The sequence below is a fragment of the Micrasema longulum genome, unplaced genomic scaffold (genome assembly GCF_059751315.1).
Source record: "Micrasema longulum isolate JH-2025_06_02 unplaced genomic scaffold, ASM5975131v1 h1tg001379l, whole genome shotgun sequence".
In the NCBI taxonomy this organism is placed as follows: Eukaryota; Metazoa; Arthropoda; class Insecta; order Trichoptera; family Brachycentridae; genus Micrasema; species Micrasema longulum.
Genome location: NW_028278565.1, coordinates 561095 through 577323, shown reverse-complemented (window position 1 = coordinate 577323; position 16229 = coordinate 561095). Strand labels below are relative to the sequence as shown.

At 33.7% G+C, this 16229-nt stretch overlaps 1 protein-coding gene across 2 annotated transcripts in view; it reads right to left on the bottom strand.

Annotated features, from left to right (window-relative positions):
* Nucleotides 1-10081: 10081 nt before the first annotated feature.
* LOC148275608 (protein Wnt-5b-like) overlaps nt 10082-16229 on the bottom strand; it is a 160186-nt gene continuing 154038 nt past the window's right edge. For both annotated transcript variants that reach the window (XM_088235469.1, XM_088235470.1), the window contains 2 exons: nt 15530-15687; nt 10082-13838 (listed from right to left, as the gene is read on the bottom strand). In XM_088235469.1, coding sequence (XP_088091595.1) covers nt 13641-13838; nt 15530-15687 — 356 coding nt within the window. In that variant the 3' untranslated portion in view covers nt 10082-13640. The remainder of the gene's footprint in view (nt 13839-15529; nt 15688-16229) is intronic.

The window sequence follows — 16229 nt, the reverse complement described above, 5'->3', positions numbered from 1 at the left end:
TACCCAAACTAAATTCGTTTTTTCTAGCCTTTAAAGTAAAATAATTGTGAAATAACCTTCACATACTCTTAGATTAAGAGTAATGACATTATTGTTTATGTTTACAAAACACAACACTACAGAATATCAAAACTACTTGAGTGACGATTGATTTACTCTCCCAATGGAATCCCACAAGAAAAATTCCTACTTGAAATTCATTAAGGATAATAATACTCAGTTCATTGGTAATATTCACGTTTGTGTTAATATAAACTAACTTTTAACTAATGTTTTTTGAAATAAGCATTTATTATTTCAAGGTTTAAAAATTCGGTTATAAGCGTAGACTATACCCTGTCTGCGTAATCTATAAGTGCGAAAGAACTACAATTAATAATATGAATCATAACACGTATAAAACATGTGAGTCGAGGTCCTGTAAAAAATAAGATGGTGAGATGTTCTTTGTAATATGCGTGTACGGGTTGGATGGGTTAGAATTAACTCGTACACTTTCTTGAATTTAATTTAAGTTTATTAAAATTATTTGTGGGTAAATACAGAACAAAATATTGATGTGAACCCAACGATAATAACTGTCCGTAACTAATTCTTAATGAGTAGTGATAATCTTGACCAATCTGTACCAGTATATATATTGGTCAGATAAGGGCTGTGTTTGTCGAGGCTATGTAAATACTGGCCAACAGAAACTTTCCAATGCTTCATCTTTGGACCATGATTACGTGCTCGATTGTATTCGTTCACAAGGGACTGATAATAAATGGTAGGTATATTACATCTTCAAACGAATTAAAATATTCAGCTTAATCTTATTTTTCAATGAAATACACAATATATATTTTTAATACCTATACGATTTCGATTTTACTATTTCATTCCTTGGAAAATAAAACCAAAAAAGGTACATGAGTACACCACATCATATTTTTGTAAATGCCAGTATTCAACAAATACACCTTTTTAAATAGCATATTACAACAGAGATGAAGAACATTTTAGAGAAGGTAATATAGAAGTCTCGGCATCTATAGGGCTTATGACCTGTCATTGGCTGGTTTAAGTGGCCACTTAACACACTGAGTATCATTCACCATTCTGCCCATATTTAAGCATATATATCCCTTCAATTCTTTCATCTGTTGATGTTTAGGAAGTTAAAGAGCTAAAACCTTACCTTTTCTAAAATGTTCTTCATCTCTGTTGTAATATATTAATATTAACAGCTCCCCAGGGAGTTATATCCTGTCCTTGTCTACAAAAATTTGTAAAAACTCAAAATATTGTTAATAAGTCCACCTGGTCCATGAAATAGAATAGAATTTGAAAAAAGAAAAAAATTTCGGCGTTGCCTAGTATGTAGGTGAAATAATTCAATTACACGAATCTCACCCGCATAATTAAAAGTTTCAGTTCTTTAACTTCGCAAACATTAACAGATAAAAGAATTGAAGAAATATAAATGTTTAAATATGAGTAGAATGGTAAATGTTACACTGTGTGTAAAGTGGCCACTTAAACCAGCCAATGACAGGTCATAAGCCCTGTAGATGCCTAGACTTCTTCATTACTTTATCTAAAATGTTCTTCATCTCTATTGTAATATGTCAAGATTAACAGCTCCCCAGGGAGTCGAATCCAGTCCTTGTCTACAAAAATTTGGACAAACTCAAAATATTATATTTTATGTACTTACATTTTTCCTTCTTTGCACGACTGTTTGAATGCACTTCATTAAATGTTGAATATTTATATTAAATGTCGAGTAACATTAATTTGAAAATTGCTTTTTTTTTTAGTTCTTAACACATAAAATCACCACCATTTACAGAAATCAAAAAAATTAACCATACAAAAAACATTTAATTTACAATTCGGAGATACAGCACACATTTTTTTAGTAAAGAGCTTCGACTTTCGGTTCATTGGTATAAAGTTCCGAAGTCAACTGATTTAGTATTAAATTACTATCTCTTTTCATCTTATTAAAATTATATGTGTGTCTTGCTCAGTTATCTCATTAGATTATATCTCTTTCCCTCAAATGAATGTTTTATATATTTGTCTCAAGAATACTCGACGTTTTGTCATTTTCTGAGATCATTGTGGACAAAATATTCCATTTAAAATTATCTAATAAACCTAAAAATATGATATAATTTTTTTCTGGTGCGTAAAAGATCACTTTAAGATTACAAAAAATTTCGTTGTGATATTCAAAGGAGTTGACGAGATATTGATGAATTAAGTGCAATTTGCAACGCCGGTTACATCATAGGAACGGGCGGGTTAAATAAAAAACCAAAGCAAATAAATTGAGGTGTGGGTATTTTCCCATTTCTCTGGCTGTAATGAATTTTTTTGAGGTTCTAACCGCAGCCATCTTGGATTTTCTCAAATAGCACTCTGTTATCCTCCTTGATGGTTCCTTAGAATGTCTCCATTCATGCTAAAGATTTTATCTTTATTCAATGTTTACGCTTTTGGAGGTGGGTGATGTACGGTTAAATGTTAACGCGTCTGTTTGGCAGCGTGTACTAATGTAGGTAGGGGAGGGGTATGCATTGTCCGCCATATCTCTTCTCCCTAGTGTTCGAGTTAACAATAATTAATATAAATAGATAAAGGTGTGATTAGAGGGGGCGCCTTACCTGAAACATCCCTCCCCCCTTGTGAAAAAACTGCTACTAAGTTAATGAAACATCTAAAATAAAATTTGCCAAAGAAAAATCATCGAAATTGTTAAAAATGAAAATTGTTAATGTTTTTTCAAAAAATCATTAAAATTGTTCAAAATGCACTCGAAAATGTTTGTTAAAATTATTTTTCATCCTTATGAAACTCAGTTAAAGAGAAAAAAACTGAATAATATTGTCTTTTGTAACGCTTAATAATAAAAATGGCTGTGATTGTTTGTTCGACACTTAATAAATATACATATAAAAATACATAATTTTTTTGTAACAAAACATTACTACTTAAGTACCGAGTGTCCTTTTTTCACATTAAACTGGAAGCCTCGATGGGTGCGGCGCTGGTTTAGCTGCCGTCTCTCGTCATCCTGATGTGCTTCATGTCGTGGTCAGTTATCCTCATATTGAAGAAACGCCACACCCCGATGACGAGTGCGATGATAATGCAGACCAATACTAGCGCTGTGAGTGATATGTGGTCAGGTGCTGGTCTCATGACACTCGCACCTGACTGCGCTATCACTGCGTCTTCTTTTGATGATGTAGAACCCATGGTAGTAGCGATAGGGTAGATACTTTTGTCTTGTTACTTTTATGAACGACTCTGGCTCACTGAATCTGACAGGTTTTCTTCTCGCACGGCCTAAACGTGTTGTCATTTGTGCTGCGTTCGGCAAATTTTTTAATGGTCATGACGGTGTATCCTCGTTGCAGTTCAGATGTTAATTCGCAACCAAGCTGTTACCATTTCTGGCAAGTCATCGTTTCGGAGTTTGTAAGTAGGATTTAGGCGGTCTATGGAAATGGTTTTCTTCCTCCTTGATTTTTATTTTAATCATCTTATCCCGTCTTTTTAAAACAAATTTTGCGGGATTTTCCAAAAAACAATTTGTGTTTAAGGTTTTCGGATTTTTTCGAGATTTTTCCTGGGTTTTCCAAAAAATATTTGTGTGTGAGGTTATCCGAATTTTAGAAAAAGAAGAGAAAACTATTTGTGTTTGAGTTTTTCCGAATTTTTCCTGGGTTTTCCGAAAGACTTTGTGTTTGAGTTTTTCCAAATTTTCCAAGATTTTATAAAAAGAACAAGAGAAAACTATTTGGTGTTCCGATTTTTTTGAGATTTTTCCTGTGTTTTCCAAAAAAATATTTGTGTGAGGTTTTCCGAATTTTCCGAAAAGCTATGTGAGGGCTCTCATTACCTCGTTTTTTTACAAAAATATGGGTACAGGACTTAAAATCGGGAACGATCGCGCCACTTGCCCGTTAGTAGATGCACGCTCGGAATTGCTGGTTCGCGGGATGCGTTATCCTTTATTAACTTTGCTACAGAAGCCTAAATACAATGACTGCAATCACCTACCTTATTTTGGATTCTGGCACCTTTATTGTCTGGAACTTCTGTCGCGTGGCAGTCAGGATCAGATCCGATCTTGTTGTCAGGAAGGAGGGGCACTTTGGAATTACACAACACAGTGGATTTAATAGTTATTGATTGTAAAATATCTTATTTGCGATCGCGGTGAGAATATAAGAAATCACATGTACACACGCCCAGTTCAGTTGTTGTTCTTCTGACTCCGAAATAATATAATAACAACCCACGGTAGGCAAATGTAACATCTTAACAAGGGCCCTGTAGGTAGCAAATAAATCCGAACGCCTCATCCTAGCAAATGTGCTATATATATATATATATATATATAGAGATGTGTGCACATAGAGTTAATGTGGCGTAACCAGTGGTGTTGGTAGATTTGTCGCCTGTCCCGTGGTGTTCGTGGCGATGGGAACGTTGCGGCCATTATTTTATCAAGTTTCTGGTGTAGTCTGTGTTGCTGATTTTCGGCTTCGATGCGGATTGTGGAATCTTAACACTTTATTTTTGGGCTCTTACGCTTAGGCTAGACCAGGGGTTATATCGAATCACTTTTTAATTAGGCTGTTACTTTATTTACTATAAGTTACAATAGTTAGGAACAAAGTTATTAGTTATGCCTCGTGGCAGTGTTGGAACCGACTCGCTTTGGCGAGGCGGCGCACGGGTGCGTACTCGTGTACACACGTGCTAGCCTCCTCGCGCGAACCACCAGACTGTCGCTCCCTGCGCGACGTTCGTCTCTCTTATCTTCTGCCCCACATATTGATTGTAACAAATACCATAACAATATAATTTAGATCCGTTTCGCAAAATGGTGTACAAAACAAAAAACAACTTCTCTTTCGGAAACCAAGTTTTGTAGTTTCCATTTAAAATAAATATAAAAATGGCATTTTTCAATAAAAAATTATAAAAGCGCCATCTATGAATAATTAGTTTCATATTTTTGTTTAGAATCACTTTGTTGACATACTGGATTTAAACCAGCCAACGACAGGTCGTATGTCCTGGAAATGCATAGACTTCCATATTCCCTTAAAAATGTATTTCCTTCTCTGTTGCAATAAATTCAACAATTTTTTTGTGTATAATTATTTTTTGTACTTTTTAATATGTTAGTTTTATTTATTATAAATGGATTTTGCGGGATCGTAAAACAACGGCGAATGTGCAAAAGACAGTGACATTGACATTATTTTATATTTGATTTTGACAAAGTCATACAAAGACTTTTTTCCAGGTTAAAAAAAAATATATTTCCAAACCAATTATTATCAAATGGTACACTTTTGTGCTTATCAAGTTATGACATAAATTGTCAAAAAAAAAAAAATTACCGCTGTCGTCATGTAAAGTTAATGAAAATCACATGCGTCGTTGTTCTACGAACTGTGTTATAAAAATCCGTCTTCCTTTCCTTCACTTTATTTCCTTTTTCTCACCTTCTTTTGTTCATTTTTTGATATTTTATATTTTCTCCCTTGTCTGTAACGTGTTCTGCTATTATATTTGTGAAAAACTTTAACTGGATGCGTGTACTTATTTGTTTAAATAATTTATGTTTTTTCCCGAATAAAATATTTAAAAAATAAATAAAAACCCTTATTTTCACTGCAAGCTGTCAGTGCACGTCGGCTCTATGATGCTCCTTATTGTTGTATCCCGAATTGTGTGACGCAGAAATCCCCATGTTTAAGTCCATTATGACATCTAACTTTGGAGCTGTATAATATATGAATCCACTAAATTCTTTAAAAGTAGGAATATCATTGAACACTTTCTTGCCATCTCACAAACCCTTTGTACTGCAATCTAATTTTACAAGAATTAAATTGATAATTAGTACATCCCAGTGACTGGAAGGTACTCCTCACTTATGTTATGCTCTTAAGTTAAATAACATCTGCATTTTTAATTGATTTTAAATTAAGCTACTCCTTGACAATTAACAATTAATTTATTATTATGTTTAAAAATATAGAACTTATAGTCCTTAAAATATTGCATGACTAAAATGACAGCTGTCAAACTAATGTCACTAGTGATGGGAAATTACTGATCACGTTTTCTCGGCGTTTAATAAATAAATAAATAAAAACTAGCTTAATGCACACTTCGGCATTGCCTGAAAATAAAATATGTATCGAAGTGTTATTTTGGGAGATAAATTTTAATTTTAAAATGAATATTTTTGTGTAAATATGTAATAAATATTATGTACAATACCTTTTATTGTGTCTTATTTCTGCCTATGTGTGAAAATAGTGAATAAATAATAAGTTTCACTTGATAAATAAGTTTATTAATCACAAACTAAGATAATACAATAAAATATTTATACGCAGGTTTACAATGCAACACTCATTTGGAAATCCGTATCAATGTCGCAGCCGGATTGTCATTCTAGCTGGAAAACATATTTGCTAGCCAAATTACAAATGGAATGGTTTCATTGGGACTGACTATAATGACGACGATCAGCTTTAATGTTTATTATGCAAAATGAGCTGTGGGCATGGTTTCGGGTGAAAAACAGATATCCATTCAATACTACCGGGGGAAGAAATATGATGATGAATAAAGCCAGTGGGTATTACCTTATTATTAAGACGTAAATACCCGAAGACCCAATGGGGCCAAATATTTTGATGTGTCGGGTGAAGTTTGGTTAGGTTAGAATTAGTTAGAAAGTATCCTGCTGATTTTAATAAAATTTTAATATACAATTCAACTACAAACTAAAAAATATTTCCCTTTTAATGGTTTCGTCAATGAAGGATCTTTGCATTACTTTAGATAGTAAAATCTCCTATCATGAACACATTAATAATTTTGTAAACAAATCTCTCAAACTTCTCGGTTTTATCAATAGAATGACGACGGACTTCAAAAATATTAATACCATTAAATCTCTTTACTTCTCACTAGTTCGACCCCATCTAGAATACGCTTCTCCTATTTGGTCTCCATTCTACAGGACTCATATTGACCATATCGAGTCTGTCCAACGCCGTTTTCTAAGAAAAGTGGCACGGTTGCTCGGATTATAAAGGGGTGATTATACCTATAGTCCTTCAAATATAGCTTGATTAGAATGACAGTTGTCAGCAAAAGTGATGACATAACTTCGTAGTTACGTCTAAGGAGTGATTTATATTGACACACGAAAAATCATTAGTATCTGGCGTGTTAATTAATTTTTTAAATACAATGCTTGACATATAAATCAACAAAAATTATATAAAATCAGCTTTAAAACTAAAATAAACCTAATTATTAATGACGTTCAAAAATGTTAGAGATGTGACAAATCAAATGTAAAAATAATTCATTTGATGTTGTTCATGAAAAAAAGTATAAAAGGTAATTTTTTTGTGAATACTTGTCTTTAACACACTATAATAGGCTTGTTTTTGCGTTTTTATATCAATTTTCGGACACAGAGCTTCATGCTTGCATGAAAAAACATCGATTCGATCGGTACATGATCAGTGATCGGTACTTTCCCACCACAAGTCACATTAGTTCGGCAGCTGTCATTTTAATCAAGTTATATTTTAAGGACTATAGATTCTTAATTTACACATACACAAGTAAAACTATGTAATATTGTATTACTGCCTATCCTAAAAAATCCACGCCTTCTCAATTTGTTTATAATACATTCATACCTTCTAATTCGTCATCATTTCCCTATCCACATCCAGTAGCGCATAGGGCACAACGGTGAGGAAGTTCAGTGCCATGGGAAATCGGATATATTTTTTGTATTCTTGCATGCGGAAAAAATTAGAGCATTTAATTGTACTGCGAAGTTTCTCAAAAATACGTGAAAAAGTCAATAAAATTAGTTTTAACAAAAATTTAACAAACTACTTTGAAACATCACGGATTCGGGTGAACAATAACTAAAAGATTTCTGGTTTCGGGATAGCCATGTTTTTCAACCTTTAGCGTATTTTAACAGGTTCTCCTTTTAAATGTCAGGAAAACTCACCGACTTGAACTCGTGACGTCACGGGTGGAGTAATTTTAAAATTACAAAGCATTCAAAATTCATAGTGATAATACGATTGCCTCAGTTTGTAGTCTTAACAATTTTTTTAAATTCCAAACTTTCTCATTGAAGCTGCTCTCGATCATTTAATAAACCTAGACAATAATATATGATCAGTCTTATGCCCTAGACCCAGTACCAGAGACCATAAAATATTCCCATAAAAATATTAATTCTTTTTTTCCTCATCCGCTTCTATGTGGAGCATGTGGACATCACCAGACGCCTCCGGGAGACCTAATCGCGAGCCGGCACTCTCACCTCCTTCCACGTCAATCCCGTGTCCCTTAGTTTCACCGAAGGATCGTCGTCGACGGTCTTCCAGGACGGGGAGAGCCCGCAGGTGTGAAGGGACAATTAGAGTTAAGGCTCTCTTGAGGCGGCAGCTAGGTCCACCGCAGCATCCTCAAAACTCTCATTATAGAAGGTTTCTGCATCCATTCTCGGACTTCAATGGTAGTAATGAATACATACCACCTTGTACCTAATATTCTCCTTAAGCACTTACTCTAAAAATTGAGAAGTTTAGTGTTTTGAGTTTTAGTTAGGTGTCAGGATTGGCACCCATATAGGATTACATACTGGCATTATACAAGAGTTGAATAATCGGCATTTCGTTTTGACTGAGTACCGACAAGAGTCACTGTTTAAAATAAACAATTCATTAATGGATTAACCTGCTTTAAATTGAATTTGATACTGCTTTAAATTGCTGGCAAACGCAGTATGCATTGAGGCGGGTTTATCTCCATTTGATATCCTTTCTTCAGTATTTTTACCTAAGAGTAGGCATCGAGTCAAAAGCATTCAAGCAAGCTATTTCACTCGGAGAACTACATTTTTTATTCCGCCCAGGCACGGAAAGTACCTTCTAATCATAATGTTTCGTACAATACATATAAAGATGCAAAAATGGCTGCCTCAGGATTCAAATAATGTCACTCTTAAGAGTTTTTTAACAAACACAAATCAAAATCTGCGCTATCATATTTCCTTCCAAATGTGTTTTTAAGTTTGCATATAATTAGTGTTTTTTGAGCATACAATGAAAACTGGCCAAGTCAGGATTCTTGTTTGTCGGCAAATCGAGGTTGAAGTTTTTACGTAGACACACTCACAGTTTTGCTATTTAGTACACTTTTGATTTCAGGTGTCTTTTGCTTTACATAGTACAAAGCATTATCAATGCATTTTGTTAGTATAGAAGCGTTTTGATTTTGTCAGTATTTTCTGTAGCAGTTAAACTGACTCGATCAATATTCAATCATCAATTTTGTAAAAAAACTTTGAAATATAAATAAGTAAACTTAGTTTTTTTTTTCAGTTAAAGATTCCATCTAGCACTAAAACTTGGTCAAAAAATCCCAAAATTCGACTTGGCCGCTTTTCCATCTACAGGATTCGTTCGGACTACCGTTCCAGGAGCTATTTTCCAGCCATATTAATTCACCGTGTCCGAGACGCATTCGCCTTCCATGCTTGAGGTCCTGGTTTCAGTTCTTGGGAGGGACGACACGAAATATTGATTAAAAAAGGTGTTTTACACTGCAATATTGAATTGTTCCTGGGTAGGTACCTGAAGCGTAAGACTGATCGCATTACCTTCCTGCAACAGATGACCGAGATACACTGCATTTATTTTACCAAGAGCAGAGCCCTATGCGCCATCAGGTGTGGATAAGGGTATGATGATGATATTTACAAAATGCGGGTACATCTTTAAGCTGATAAGTAAATATTTACTTTTTTCATAAAAAATCGTCTTAAATTCTTACATGGTCAATAAAAAACTCATTTCTTCGAGCCTAAAATTACAGTATTTTATTTAAATATAACAACTTTGTATAATACTGATGCAATAACTTCTAGTCTTATGATAGATTAATACACAATATTATGGAAGCATGTTTATTTTACCATTCTAATCGTCATTCACTAGAATAATATTCAAACTACATACAAAAACTAATTCAACCCATATATTTCATTCCTCTGCCTCTCAATCTGCGTAATTTTAGGCATAATAAAGCCATAATAAAGTTGTCAGCATAGTATTCTTGTTGAACTCGATAAAAAGAACACACCTATGGATATTACAAATTGAAAGGTACACGGCTAATATAGGCTAAATGCATTTCTTCAATCTTCACGATATTATTGCCATTTTTTTCTCCTGAATGAGTTCAACAAAATAATAACAAAATGTTAAGTAAAAAAAGACTCCCCGTGTTACGAATTGAAGGAAATAAATATGGGGGTCACGGCTGGCAAAAAAAGATTCAAAATATGACAATTGCGTAGTAGACGTTTTTGTTTCTTTATTCCTGTGATATGTATAAATATAGACAGATAATCCGGCACTTCGCCTCTCCGGCTCTGCCAGTAATCCGGCGTTTTTATACTGCCAAGTGGTAGTGTGAATTGGAAACCAGTGACTTCTTGTGGCGTGGTCAATGACCGCTGCGCAAGATGTATGTTTACCTGTCTGCCTTACACTCGTCTGTTCCGTGTGGTGCTCACTGATGTAGTGTATGATACAGTATTACATACGTATACAGCAGGGCCTCGCTAGTTCGAACACCCAAAATTTATGCCCTGTTTGGATGTAAGAAACATTCGGATACAGATATTTTGAAAGACATTTTTCGAAATAAAACAATTTTTTTTGTTACTGAAAGTTTGTTTTGATCATGCAAAATGTAAAATTAATAAAGTGTAATGCTATTAATCACACTTTTTTATGAATTCCAATATGTATAGTGCTTTGTCGAGTGTTATTTAGTGACATAAAAACGCTTCAACACCCCATTCCAAGTAAGTATTAAAGGCAGACAGAGGTTGAGTATGTAGAATCCTTCCAACTAGTTTCTATGCCTCCAATTCTTTTTAGTTTTCGCTGTCATGCTTATTTCTTAGTTTTCTTAGAATGTCTTCATCAGTTAAAGGCTCCAGATAATCAATATAAGCATTGTTTATCGAGTGATTGTTAGTCCCTACTTCTGAAAAGCCTCTGTTTCGAAAGAGGTTAAATGGTAGGTCATCTTCAAGGTCGCATCTTAGCCGAAAATGTCATCTAATTCAAATAACAAGGCCCACAGAGGCTTCACAAAGGTAGGGGGTCGTTCGGACTATAGAGGCGTTCGGATTAGCTGGAGTTAGGACTATCGAGGCCCTGTTGTATATATATGTACAATAAAACATAGTTTCTGTCGTTTAAATGTGTCACAGTATAACATTCATTAAAAACCTATATTATTAAGTACATGAACTCAGTGTCCCACAAAAAAGGTTTTTATTTTTCTTTTTTCTCTCCTGAAAAATTCTTTATTTGGTAATAAGCCCGTTCTTGCCGCGTACCCTTCAATTATTTGTATTCAGTCGTGTCAATAACTCGGGATATATGAAATTTTATGCCAAAAGCAATTTGCATCATATCTAAAAGCATGATTTAACTATTGACGGAAGTGTCAGGTTACTATTTGTGGATATTTATCCACAAACGAAATATGTACCTCACGGTTGACATTTTTTTAATTAGATATCAATTATCAATGCTAGAACTAATTTAAACTATGCAGTTAATTATAACTTATAATTTATTCAATCTGTTTAGCTAGATTAGTTACCAAATGAAAGTATAGTTCTGAAATAATGGTCGGTTCAAATGTATACAAATCATACAGCCATTTTAACTCAGAATTGCCATTTTCAAGATAATATTCTACTGTTGTATTGATATGTGATACTATAATAAATATATACATAACTTAAATAAATCTGATAAATTTGGTATTACCCATTGGACGAGAGAGCCTCTTCAAAACTAAAAAAATAATAATGTTTCTATTTTGATGACTCTAATTTCTGAAATCTTACTCAAACTTAGATCTATGAGTTATATAACAAATATTTATCTATTGTTAAAAATAATAATACTTTAATTAAGTCTTTCATTTCATTAAGTATTTTCATATAAATGTATATTTTGAGCGATCAAACTTAAGATAAAAGCGAATCGCTTTGGTGAATGTGTATTTGTTTGCATATTTTACCATTTCTGAAATAAATTGAGTCATTACATACCAGTTTTATAGTGCTAGCTACTTTTCATATGGGCACCAAAGAATCTGATGACTCAATAGTATTAAGTCTACGCGATATTCTTATTCAAAGTTATGTGTTGATTCAAATCAATAGCTCTTGAAAAGTAGGCAAATTTATTATTCCATTTTCAATATATCGATAACAAAACCAAATATTTACAAAAACATTTTAAATAAGTACCTATAGTAATAAATTACTTATGCTTTTATATTCAATCATATAGTTAGCATAATATAGACAAACCTCAAAATGGACGAGTACACAAATCTTTATTTAATAAAACTAAAAATAACCAAAAAATGTTATACATACATAACTCAAATAATTATTTTGTATCAGTCTACTACTTTTAAAAATATAATATTAAACATGAAATGGATTGAAAAGCGCAGGTATTTTTTCTCTCCTAGCGAGGATATTATTCCAGAACATTAAATACAAAATAATAACCGTTTTTACTACTTATTTATTATAAATATAGTTTTAAAGCAAATTTATTACATCGAACATTATTATTCTCTCGAAACTTTGTAAAATATGAAATAAAATACCAAATATTTAAATTAACAATGAATTATTTCACATGTTACACATTTCTCAATATGTGTTATTCCAATAATTTACCATCAATTTACATTTTGTGGGAGAAAATATGTCATAATCGTAACATTTAAGTAAAGCTTAAATCAATTTTTATTTTATATTACACAGTTATAAAACCTTCTGGTTTCTCAGAGGAAATTCATTTTAATTGATTATAGAAATAATTGACGAGTGATTTGGACCAACCAGGGCTGAAGATGTCGCGAAGGCGATGAAACCCATTACTGGTTATTCCAAAATTGAGAATTTGAGTATTACTCGTCTTTTATTTATATGATAAATAGTTGTTATACATAGTTTTAATTGTGTCTTATCAAACATTTTATCAATATTTTAGAACCGATTATAATTCATTGGTAATTATTTGATTTAAAACACTATATACAACCAGCAACAAGTGATAACAGTTATAAAGCAGGGGTGATATCACTTCTGCCTTCTGTATTTGGCAACGGGCTCTGGGTATAAGCTTCTAGATGCCTATTGCAGTTCATGTCTATGTGGAATGAAGTGTTTATAACAATGATTTCACTGTATGCAAGCTATGTAAATAAATTATTAAAGCACTTAGATTTGCTCTTTTCACCAGAACTGTTGATATATGTTTATTTTAAATGTTGAAAAAATCATCCGCTTAGCTTAGGTGAAAACGCCTGTTGGCCATTGAGAAGTAAAAATAAACTACGGGATTCCATTGATACATTGACTATGATGTTTAAAGATCAAGAAATATCAACAGACTTGATATTCGAGATACCACAAATCGGTTGGTTTCTTTATCGAGAAGGGATGTGTGTTCCCTTCACTTGCACATATGCACATCCACAGTTAGTAGGCAGGTTTTACATTCCACGAAACAGCACCAGTGAAACTTGCAGTGACAACGCTCCTTAAAGCTCTTCTTCAGGGTATTGTATCCTCGGCCGCAACACATCAGGTCACACCCGTCCATTCCTTGGGAAGTTCGATTGCAGACTCTACCGGTTGTACCGAAGGAACCCTGCGAAAACAAATAGATTTATACTTGTGATTGAAATTGAATGTGAAATTATTATAGGGGGAAAACATTTTTGGAAAGGAAATATGGAAGTCGTTGGTGTTGATCAAACTAGCTGGCATAAAACTTTAAAAGTGCTTTCAGGCATTGCCCGACAGGTGAAATAATTCAGCCAGATGAATCTCGCCCGTATCAAAAAAGGTTTCCGCTCTTTTAATTCACAAAAGTCAACCTATGGAAGAGCAGAGGGAATATGGATGTTCAAACATAGATACAGAATGGTGAATGTTAATGCTTATACTTCGATATTCCCTTCTCAAAAAAAAAATTTCCTCTCTTTTGTGATAAATTTCAATCTCTTAATAACTCCCAAGGAAGTGAAATCCAACCTTTTCTATAAACGTTTGGACTTGCAGTAGAACTCCATTTATCCGAACTAGAGTTATCCGGATCGTTATCAAGCGTATGCGGGACTTCGCTGCTCGTAAGTGAGTTTCTTCGACAGAGCAATTAACTTTGCTGGACATGTTTAAGTAGGTTTTGAATGTGATACCAATTCACTGTATTATTTCAAAAGCAATAAAAAAGTTATCGTAGAGTAAGTTTTACATTTTCTTTTAAAACATTGCCTTAATTTAACGGTTAATTAATAAAAGTTAAAGTAGCATGGATGATCGGCCTCGACAGAGTAGACTACACTTACGAAGGCGGCCTCCGTGGTGTAATGGCCAAGACGCTTGACTCAAAAGGTTCCGGATTTGATTCCCGATGAGAACACAAAAATTAAATGTGATTTTTCTCAAACCTGGGTGTTCTGCGATGTAATTCACCATTGTAATTGGGCCTCCGGGCCTGTTATGGTGCAAAAAAATGGAGTAAATGCTAAAAATCTCAAGTGCACAAAAACAGATATAACGTTGGCTCCATATTTAGTTTCATTTACTAAATGGCTTAATTGATGTATCATCGTAACTGGAACAAGTGGCATTCAATGTTCTGATCTACCAGTTGCGAAATAATGATGCGCTGTTCCTTGATCAGCATAGCACAAACTAATTGCTCGCATGCACCAATGTCCCGACTGTCGCATTGTAAACTCGAGACAAGATCTGTACTTTTTTGGTGTAAGTCTTTCAAGATTTAAACAATCAATAAAATAGACCAGATATTGTCTTGAGGTAGTAATTATTATTTCATTTTATCCTTGCTATAATTTTCGTAAGTTGTATTTTGTTTTAATTGTACTTGAATATATTATTAAGAAATGTATTTACTATTGTTAAATGGACTTAATTAGTCCGTAAATAAATAATAAATTATCCGGATCTCTGTATTTCCGATGACACCGGGCACTAATTAATCCGGAGTTTTACTGTACTCGAAATATTTTTTATTGATTCTTCTGCATCAAAATAGATAGATTTTTTACTATAGATTAAGCAAGGGAATTCTAGAGCAAGATCTCAATGAGGATGAGAATTTGTTTGAGAACGGAAAATGTGAGGCTAGGCATATTCAGGACCAACTTGTCAGGTGTGGTTTAATTTATCAGTTCATGCACTGCATAGTATTCGCCAATCTGTCTTTTATTTTTTCGCATTATAACTGGCCAAAAAGCCCAATAACATATTATGTCTAGAGGGGGTTATAAGTAAACCCCCCGAGGAACACCTCAAGAATGGGCCATCACTCACCACGTTCTCATTCTTGATGCAGTAGTTTGGCGAGTCCTCCAGGTAAACCAGGTCCTGTGCCGTGGGAAGGGAGAAGCGAGGATCCTTCAGCTGCAGGCGTCCCCTCTTGCTGACCTTCACTTCCGTAGCTCCGTCATACTTGTCCTTGATAAAGTCACCTGCAAAAGAAACTATTTTCACTATGTGTTTTTTACACCATTTTTATAAACAAATACACTTTGTTTTTTAAGGTAGGAGAGTGCCGGGAACAGGGGGAACGATGCACTCGAATCAACCTTGGCAAATATTTATTTACGAAAAGTTCGTGATGTAGGTAATATTATAATTTGACATTTGAAATTCATAAAATTTTTTCAAAAAAACATCAGTCAAATTAAATTTTTTAAAAAGACCTTGACAAAGAAACAGTCATATGTCGAAACCGGCGGGCATATTAAATTTATTTTAATGATTTTACACCAACTTAACAGTTAATTATATAATTTTACATGGAATATCACAAAGTTGGTGCTTCAAATACCAATTGTATGGAATGAAGTTTTTTATTACATATGACCTTCCCCGCTTCTTCCCTCGCGTGGTATTGGGGAGAAATTAGTCAATTTATTTGTTATTTTGTCGTTTAACAGTAAGAATTTTCCCGACAAAATAATATGTTTTTTCGGGATAAAAAGCAGTCGGCATCTATTGCCGGTCCTCC